The sequence below is a fragment of the Arachis ipaensis genome, chromosome B09, assembly GCF_000816755.2.
Source record: "Arachis ipaensis cultivar K30076 chromosome B09, Araip1.1, whole genome shotgun sequence".
NCBI lineage: Eukaryota > Viridiplantae > Streptophyta > Magnoliopsida > Fabales > Fabaceae > Arachis > Arachis ipaensis.
In genome coordinates, this window is record NC_029793.2 from 6135557 (window position 1) to 6146159 (window position 10603).

At 33.8% G+C, this 10603-nt stretch overlaps 1 protein-coding gene across 1 annotated transcript; it reads left to right on the plus strand.

Annotated features, from left to right (window-relative positions):
• On the plus strand, nucleotides 2116-10157 carry LOC107617025. Its single transcript, XM_016318865.2, has 4 exons — nucleotides 2116-2397; nucleotides 8017-9298; nucleotides 9407-9595; nucleotides 9791-10157. Exons 2-4 carry the CDS (start codon nucleotides 9254-9256, stop codon nucleotides 9992-9994), a joined length of 438 nt encoding a protein of 145 aa, XP_016174351.1. The 5' UTR covers nucleotides 2116-2397; nucleotides 8017-9253; the 3' UTR covers nucleotides 9995-10157.

The following is a 10603-nucleotide window of genomic DNA, read 5'->3' on the forward strand; positions in this document are numbered from 1 at the left end:
TTTGTATATATTTAAATTGATTAGTAGATAAAGAATGGTAACTACATGTGTCATGAATAATACAATTATTAATAATACGATGATATTATTTAATTTATTATTCATATAATTCTATTAATTAAGTAAACATGGTCAATCTTTTAATTGTTTTTTATATATTTAAAATAAAAATTTCAATCTTTCTTTGATTTTAAATTAATATAGTAATTAAAGACAAAGAGGTTACATATTAGGGGTGCACATGGGGCCGGGTGAAGTCGGGTTTGTCGTGACCCGAACCCGACCCTAAATAATGACTGGGTCTATTTATGAGACCCTTACCCGATCATAGACCGATGAAATCGTGTTACTTTCGGGCCACACTTAAACCGGGTCTAAACCGGGTGAAATCCGGGTCTTGATCAACTTTATCACGACATCACCAAAAATTAGATTCTACATCTTTTGAACCTCTAAATTTTGGAAAATAATTATTCCATAACATTGCAACATTCACATAATAATAATTTAGAATCTAATAATAATAATTTAAAGTTTCATAATAATAATTATATCAATTACACATTAAACATTCAAAGTTCAAAAGACAATTAAAACAAAGTTAACAATCAACACAAGATTAACATCATAATAATAATTTATAGTGTCATACAACCAATAACAACAAAATATTAAGTAGCAAACAACTACACGGGTCTAACGGGTCGAGCCGGGTGACCCGAAGTTTGGCCCGAACCCGATTTAATAAATAACCGGGGCCATCTATTGAAACTTCGGACCATAACGAAGCCAGACCAAATTAGCCCCGAAGTCATCGGAGCCGATCCGGGTCTTCGAGCCGGACTGGGTCTTGTGCACCCCTATTACATATATTGATTACGGTCTAATTTTAATTCTTTTAAAATTAATAAAAAAATAATATATTAGCAAAACTTACACTCTTAATATCATTGGTATCAGAATTGAACTGAACTGTTTGGTTCGACTAAAAAATCATTGAATCAATGATCTAGTCAATTGATGTTATTGAACCGATTAACGATGGTCAAATCCGTTAAAAACTAACTAGTTCGCACTCCAAATTGTATTAGACCCGCGTGGGTCTACGATGCACCCGCACCCTCGTGCCGCCGATCCATGGTAAGAGATAGACCCTCACGCTGCTAATCCATGGTAGGAGCTACCATCCAAAATACTTCAAAAATAAATGCAAGGAGGATTCAAATACGGTGCAACCAGAATCCATACCTCCCCTCTTGTCACTGTGCCAACTTGCTTCTCAACATTTTAAGTGACAAAAATTAAATATATAATAAAATATGAGTAAAATTTTTTTTATCTTTCTAAACATGAATTGATATGAATATCAAATAAGTAATAATATATAGTATATAAAATATTGATATATTGATATTGATTGTGTTATTTTTTGTTTTTTTCTTTCGTTTATTTAAATTAAGAAAGTATTTTATATTAGTGACTAATTTATTATCTTTTTTTACACCATAAATTATATCTAAGAATTGATATTTGATTGTTATTAATATATTTTTAAAAATATGTATTTAATTTTTAATTTTATTTTTATAATTTTATATTTTTATTTAATTATAACCGGATCAACTGGATAAATCAATCACTCACCGATTGAACCAGTAAGATAGTGACCCAGTTATATGACCGGATCAATTACCGATTCAGTTCTGATAACTATGCTTAATATAAAATTTGTATTTTTATAAAAATACATATACATAAGATGAAAAATAAAGATTGAAAACAATTTTTTAATAATAATAATAATAATAATAATAATAATAATAATAATAATAATAATAATAATACCAATATAACTGAAAAATAGATAAATAATAATAAGATATATCGATATAACAGTAAATCAGGTTTTTTATATGGTATTATTTTTAAATTTTGAATTTTTGTGAAAATAGCATATCTATGAATTAGCTCCTTTATTTCTTCTAATTTTTTTCATACTCAAGTCTTTTTAGATCCTAAAATACTTTCACCACCATAGAAAGCTAATAGGATTTAGTTTAGATTCTATTCAATTAAATTTAAAAATTAAATTTAAAATTTAATTTAATATTTTAGGATTTTTTATAGAAAAAAAAACAAGATTCATTTCAATCCAAACTTACTTTTACAGTATTGGAATTTTTATGGTTTTCAATTTTAAATTAGATTAGATTTAAATATTGGCTTAGCTGTTTTATTAGTTAAATTATAGTAGACTTAAAATTTATTTTAAACTCTCTCAATTGTTAAAAAAAATAGTGAGGATTCATTCTCCATATAAAACTCTCAATCTGACTATTCTGACTGTCAAAAACTAAAATTGAATGCCACTTCCTCTTTTACTATCATCCGCAGAAGGTGAGACTCCATATTCTTGTGATTTCTTCCAACAGATGTTCTTCAATTTGAAAAATCGCTTTGGTTTTTTACTTTTTTTTTTCCCTACTAGCTCATAGGTCACCCACCTTTGGTATAAAATCAAATTATATTCCTGTATTTGGGGATTAAAATTGTGAAATTGGAATCTCGATAACCAAATTGGATAATCGCGTAAATCTCAGGACTACTATGTGATTTACTCTGTTGAAAGGAGCAATATAATTTGATTTTATACCAAACGTGGGAACCTACGAGCTAGTAGGAAAAAAACCAAAGCCATTTTTCAAATTGAAGAACATCTGATAGCTATAGGTAAATGTTGAGTCTGCAGCGAAATTTTGACTTCTAATAGCTACAAAGTAATATGAAATTGAACACTACTCACAATAATGCACTCGCTGTATAATTACTAAAGAGAAAAGGAAATAAAATAAAATAATAATAATAATAATATGAAAAGAAGATGTGAATGTAGTTGTTATTGTTGATGATAATTGAATTGAAATTCTACAAACGTTTATATAGTGGTTATATGCTATAATTTCAACGGATAGAAATAAGACTTTCCTATAATAACTCTTAGCCTTCCTTTTCTTTCTCTCTCCCTCACAATTCTCCACCTCGTTCACAATTTGAAATCTACGCAAATTTTGGACGATCAAAGAATTGTATTCGTATTCGGTTGCATCATTTGACAATGACTGCCTAACATGGAACAATATTGAGCAATTTCAAACAATGTTGGAACTTGCTTCCTGACACCACTTTAGTCAACATGTCAGCAGGATTTTCATCCGTGTGTACTTTTATAAGAGAAATGTCACATTTCTCCATAACATCACACACGAAGTGATATCTAACATCAATATGCTTGGTACGAGCATGATGAACCTGATTTTTAGCCAAATGAATTGCACTTTGACTATCACAATTCAGATCCACGCAATCTTGCTTCAACCCCAAATCATCTAGAAGACCTCTTAGCCACAATGCTTCTTTCACCCCTTCTGCTACTGCCATGTACTCAGCTTCTGTAGTAGATAGTGTCACTGTAGCTTGTAACATCGATCGCCAACTAACTGGAGCACATTGTATTTTATATACATAACCAGTCGTAGAACGTCTTCTATCTAGATCACCAGCATAATCAGAATCAACAAAGCCGCTGATTTGACATGATTTTCCACTAAAGTATAAACCTGTGTCAATGGTGCCCTTCAAGTATCTTAATATCCACTTGACTGCTTCCCAGTGTGCCTTACCCGGGTTTGCCATGAACCTGCTAACAACACTTACTGCCTGTGAAATATCTGGGCATGTAAATACCATAGCATACATTAGGCTACCGACTGTACTAGCATAAGGTACATTTTCCATGTAAGCATTATCCTCTGCTGTTGTGGGAGATTGTTTACCAGAGAGCCTAAAATGTGGAGCCAACGGCGTTACCACCGATTTAACATTTTTCATTTCAAATATTTCAATGACGCGCTCAATATATCCTCTTTGGCTCAAGAACAATTTTTGGCTTGATCTCTCCCTTTTAATTTCCATGCCTAATATTTTTCGTGCAGCACCCAAGTCTTTTGTTTCAAATTCTTTACCAAGTTGAACCTTTAACATATCTATCTCTACCTTGCTCTTAGAGGCAATAAGCATGTCATCCACATACAATAGAAGATAGATATAATCACCTCCAGGAAGCTTACGAATGTATACACAACAATCATAATTACTTCTGGAAAAACCTTGTTTTAACATAAAGGAGTCAAATTGCTTATACCATTGCCGAGGAGATTGTTTCAATCCATATAGCGATTTCCTCAAGCGACATACCTGACTTTCTTTACCCTCAACATTGAAACCCTCAGGTTGATACATGTAAATTTCTTCCTCTAAGTCACCGTGCAAGAATGCAGTCTTCACGTCTAGTTGTTCCAACTCAAGATCACCATGAGCGACAAGACTTAAAAGCACCCGTATGGAAGTGTGTTTCACCACTGGAGAAAATATCTCATTGTAATCAACACCTTATTTCTGTGCAAATCCCTTTGCTACTAACCTAGCTTTGAATCTTGTACCATCTGATTTAGTAGGATCTTCTTTTCTTTTATACACCCACTTACAACCAATTGCAGTCTTTTCCACGGGCAATGGGACCACATCCCATGTCTTGTTCTTATGAAGAGATTGCATCTCTTCCTCCATAGCGACCAACCAACTCTCTCTATCTTTGTCTTTGATAGCATGTTTGAAGGTGACCGGCTCATCATCCTCCACTGAGAGTGCATAATCTACCAAGTTTAGCTGCCCATAATGTCTCAAAGGCTTATCTGACCCGAACTTCTGAACAAATTTATAATTCCTCTTTAGCCTAGTAGATGTCAAAGAATCCTGCTGCTGCTGTTGTAATGCATGTGCATTTTCTCGCTGAATTTCCTCATGATCAAGTTCATCCTCTGCGTCATCTTGAGTAGCATTAGGATGCTCCACCTGAACATTATTAGAGTCTATTTGTTGGTATTTAGACTCTATCTCCACCACTTGAGTATTTGAAGTTTTTTCAACATCACCATCATTTGGCACCACATCTTTAGACAAAGCTACCGTAGATCGTTCATCAAAGGTAACATCCCTGCTAATTACAAACTTAGAATCATTTACACTCCAAAGGCGATAGCCTTGAACCCCTCTTGGATAACCCAAAAAGATTGCCTTTTTAGCTCTATCATCAAGCTTATTATCTTTGACATGATAATAGGCTGTGCATCCAAAGACTCTGAGTTTCTCGTAATCTGCATGTTCCCCTGACCATACCTTATAAGGTGTGTCTCCATCTAGAGAAGAATGTGGGGATCGATTCACTATGTAGCAAGCTGTAGCAACCGATTCTGCCCACCATTCTCTGCCTAACCCAGAATTAGAGCGCATACACCTTGCCTTCTCAAGTAGCGTATGATTCAGTCGTTCGGCAACTCCATTCTGTTGTGGTGTTTCTCTAACTGTCCAGTATCTTGTAATGCCTTCTCGGTCATAGAACTCCTTGAAAGCCCCATCCGTGTACTCTGTGTCATTATCAGATCGTAGATTTTTTAGCTTCCTACCTGTTCGGTTTTCAACTATTGCTCTCCATCGCTTAAAAGTATCGAATACCTCATTCTTATATTTGAGGAAGTAAATCCAAACATACCTGGAATAATCATCAACAAAAGTAACAAAATACCTGGAACCACCCTTGGAAGTAACTTTAGCCGGGCCCCAAATATTAGTATGCACGTAGTCTAACAACCCTCTGCTTTTATGCTTGCTTGTAGAAAACTTCACCCTATGTGCCTTTCCATACACACAATGCTCACAAAATTTCATTTGTGGTTTCTTCATATTCTTCAGCAAACCTTGTCCACAAAGCAATGATAGATCTTTCTCTGACATATGTCCAAGCCGCATGTGCCATATTCTCGTGCAATCTGTTTGATCTCTACTTCCACCGATTCCAACTGCTAACTCACCTATAACCGTTGTCCCCAAAAGAGAATAAAGATTACCGTGACGAACTCTTTTCATCACTACCAAAGAACCACGAACAACTTTAAGTACCCCATTTTCTGCAACTATTTTGTAACCATTTTTCTCTAACAAACCTATGAAGATCAGATTTTTCCGCAAGTCTGGAATATGTCTCACATCCTTTAAGGTTCTTACGACACCATCATGCATCTTGATTCTTACAGTACCCAATCCCACAGTTTTACAAGCATGATCATTGCCCATTAAAACTGTGCCACCATTTATGCTTTCATAGGTAGTAAACCACTTCCTATTTGGACACATATGGTGAGAGGCTCCTGAATCAAGAATCCACTTATCGAAGATTTCATAAGATTGTTCTGTCACAGAGTAACAATCTTCCTCATCATTTGAGACGTAGCTTGCTTCTTGCTTTTCTTTTGGGTTGTCGTTGTTCTGTTTCTTGAAAGTTATCTTCTTATTTGGACAATTTGTTTTAAAATGTCCAGCCTCACCACATTTAAAGCATGTTCTCTCCGCGTGAGGTCTAGATTTTGGCCTAGACTTTCCACGCTTATTACCTTTTCCTCTTTCATTAGTCATTCCTCTAGTCGCGAACAATCCTTGTGCTTGATCATTATACTCTCTTCCATTTGAAGATGACATTACACTTGTAGCAACCTTACGTAGATCATCCGCTAAAAGTGATGCCCTCGTCTCATCCATGGTCAGAGTGTCACCCACCAGCATCAATGTCTGCACCAGATTTTCATAGGACTTCGGTAATGAAAGTAACAATATGAGTGCTTGGTCTTCATCATCAACCTTCACATCTATATCCTTTAAGTTTGATATGATCCTATCAAACTTATTGATATATTCTCGGATTGAGGTGCCTTTCTCCATCTTGCATGTATACAATTTGGATTTTAAGTAGATCCTCTTAGTAAGAGTCTTCGTCATGAAGTTACTCTCTAACTTTAACCAAACGCCTGCTGCAGTTGCTTCTTCATTTACCAAAAAAGCAACATCCCTCTCAAGGCATAAGATTATTGCAGTCCGCGCCTCAAGATCTAATTCTTTCCAATCCTCATCTTTCATTTCCTCCGGCTTTTTCTCTTTTCCTGCCAGTGCCTTGTGTAATTTTTGTGATATAAGCAGATTTTTCATCTGCATCCTCCAATAGGAAAAATCATTTTTCCCATTGAACTTCTCGATTTCATATTTGCCTACTTTGACATTACTACTAGTAGAAGCCATTATATTCAAAATTGAATTTTACCACTCAAATAATGAATAATATAACGTTGGCTCTTGATACCAATTGTTGAGTCTGTAGCAGAATTTTGACTTCTAATAGCTACAAAGTAATATGAAATTGAACACTACTCACAATAATGCACTCGCTGTATAATTACTAAAGAGAAAAGGAAATAAAATATAATAATAATAATAATAATAATAATATGAAAAGAAAATGTGAATGTAGTTGTTATTGTTGATGATGATTGAATTGAAATTCTACAAACGTTTATATAGTGGTTATATGCTATAATTTCAACGGATAGAAATAAAACTTTCCTATAATAACTCTTAGCCTTCCTTTTCTTAGCCTTCCTTTACTTTCTCTCTCCCTAACAGTAGATAATTTGATTAAGTTATTGGTGAAAATTTGGTTAGCTTCTAATGAAATTTACTGTGAAAGAAACTTATCACTACTAGTCACTGCCATCAGTATCCAATCAAGCTTTATAGTTTTCTTTGTGTTCATTTATTGCAATGACTTTTGAGTTGGGAAAAAAGTTGTTAAAGTTGTAATCATAGCTAGTTCATATGCTCAGGGGTGGTAAAAAAAATACTAAATCAATTAGTGTGTGATATACCATAATTAAATTAACTTGGTGCTCTGTATAACTGGCCAATTTTTTTAGTTCCCAACTTTGATGCAATGACATGTTGATTTAGGAGTCCTAGCTTTAAGTTTTACCTTGAGAGGTAAGATGAAAATCATTCATATTCATTTAGAGCTCTCAGCTCTCACTTGCGAGATGAATAATAATTACTGTTTTTCTTTTTATTCTTCTCCTTCAGGGATACCACTGTAGGTCTGTAGCCGAGGGAAAACGAATGGACCGATTAACCAGTTTGCCGAAAGTTATTATATTAGATGACATTCTTACAAGGTTGCCATACAAAGATGCTGCTAGGACCAGTGTTTTGTCAAAGGAGTGGAAGGACACTTGGTATTCATTTCCCATATTATCCATTTGCAGCAAAGATTTTTTTAGTATGCATGATGTGTTACTAAAGAATCCTCTTAGGTTTAGCAATCAAGATATACTCATTCACTATGTCACTAAAAGATTGTTGAAGCTTCTTGATCAAGGCTTAGCAATTAAAGTATTTAAGCTCAACATGCAATGTGTAGACCATAAGAAAATGTCCTATCATGTTGATCTTTGGATGAAGATGGTCAGCGAAAATGGTGTCCAGGAACTTGAGCTTTGCCTCCCCCTCCCTACTGCCTATGTTGCAAAAGGGTGCACTATAGACCAAGAATATGACCTTCCACTTTGTGTCATTGAAGCCAAATCACTTACTAAATTGGTGTTGAGAGGGAAAATAAGATTCCACCAACAAGCATTTCTAAACCATTCAATCAAGCTTTTCTCAGTTAGAATTTTACATTTATGTGAGGTACTCTTTTCGCATGAAGGGATTGTTGAGAATCTCATATCTCATTGTCCTCTGATTGAACATTTAACCGTTAATGATTGTTATATATATAACCCTGTAAGTGTACCTTGTCCTGTTAGATAATTGTTCCTACATGGTCTAGAAAAGCTCAAGGAAGCTGATATTCGAGGAATACAGGGGGTTTATATTGATGCTCCAAATCTTGAGAATTTATGTTATTGTCCTCTGGATGTTTATGCGCCTTTCAAGTTGAATTTAGATAGTTTCACAAATTTGAGATGTTTGCGTTTATTCTTTTTGGAGGGCTCTATCATTACAGATAAGTGGTTTGTTGAACTATTTCATAAATTCCATTTCCTGGAGAGTTTGTCACTGTTGTGTTGTTCTATGTCTGAAAAGATTAATATTTTGGGTGCACAGCTCAAATGCTTGGAGTTATCAATACATTGCTCTAGCTCGAGGGAGGTCAATAGATGCTCCAAATTTATTATCATGCCAGTATTATGGAAACTTCAAAATTGTTATATCTTTTCTGAAATATTCTAATCAACTGGAACTCAGTTTTAATCCTACCCTGGATTATAAGCATAATTATAGCTTGAGGGAATTTATCCAAAATATTAAACCACAAATGGTTTTGGCATCACTCTCCCTATCTATCCAACATCTACCAGGAGTAAGTATTCACTAGCTAGCTACTGGATTGGTTTATTTTGATTGCACATTTTCCAATTTTAATTGTTAATTTTTAATTATTGGTTTTTGTGCACCCTGAATTGTGTAGATTGAACAGATTTTGAGTCAAATCCAAGTTTCATCCACTCCTCCTACTATTAAACGTCTAGGATTGCAGTGTGTTCCGCAAAATGAAGCTCTCTATTTCCCTTATGTGAATTGGTTGCTTTTAAGTTGCTGCCCAAGAACTATTATATTCATCTTGCACTCTGATTATGACAGGAAACCATTTATCTTGGTATGCTTAGTTTTCATCATATCAAAAATGGTTGTAGAACGTTTTTACAAAATTGGGAATTTTACATACAAAATCTTATAACAAAAATTTAGTCTACTTCCTAACATTCTGTGAACCACACAGTACACGCATTGTATATTTATACTCTCTCAACATTACTCTGTAACTCTATTTGTTATTTTGTAAACAAAACAGTTTTTGTATGAGTTGCTGATGGGAAGAAAAAAGTGGAAGTGGTTTCACCATTTTAGTGACACAAAGTGTTGGTGGCATGAATTGGAGAATGTCAAGGTCACAAGTTCATTCAAGGTTCATGAGAATGTTGACTTAGAAACCATGTTACATTCATTCCCAAAATCTGATGGTGAGGAGTATATTAGTTTTAGCTTAGAATTGTAATATCGTTATTATCAACTTATGCTAGACATGCTTAATTGGATTTACAACTTTGATGTTGCTTCTGAGAAGATCTGGCTAAGTATTACGCAGGCATTTATTTTTACTTGATATAACATATAAGTCTATATTTATGTTTGTCATTAGTTTGTTTTTTAATAAATTATGAGTTTGATTAATCTAATTGTTGAAATGCAACGTTTACCCTAGAATTTAACAAAAACGCTACTATGTACTTATGAGCACACAAAAATTCAACCGAATTTAATTTAAAAAGTCCATATCGAATATTTGAAAACAAAACTAAATATTTGGTTTTGTTAAAAAAATAAAACAGATTTCATATGTTTTCAATTTAGATTAGAATTCTGAGCACACAAAAATTCAACAGAATCTAATTTAAAAAGTCCATATCAAATATTTGAAAACAAAACTAAATATTTGGTTTTGTTTAAAAAAAAAACAGATTTGATATGTTTTCAATTTAGATTAGAATGGTTAAAGTTGAGAGAGAGTGTATCAACTATTGGAAATGTAGACTTTTCCATTTTTGTAGATAATCCACCAGAAGACATTTTGAAGAAGGAATTATTCCATCTATTCAAATGGACG

What these genes read in the sequence shown, in the direction of transcription:
- LOC107617025 (XM_016318865.2), top strand. Translation starts at nt 9,254, where the DNA reads ATGGTTTTGGCATCACTCTCCCTATCTATCCAACATCTACCAGGA. An exon ending in CTATCCAACATCTACCAGGA is followed by an intron (nt 9,299 to 9,406) that starts GTAAGTATTCAC and finishes TGAATTGTGTAG; the next exon opens with ATTGAACAGATTTTGAGTCA. An exon ending in ACAGGAAACCATTTATCTTG is followed by an intron (nt 9,596 to 9,790) that starts GTATGCTTAGTT and finishes TAAACAAAACAG; the next exon opens with TTTTTGTATGAGTTGCTGAT.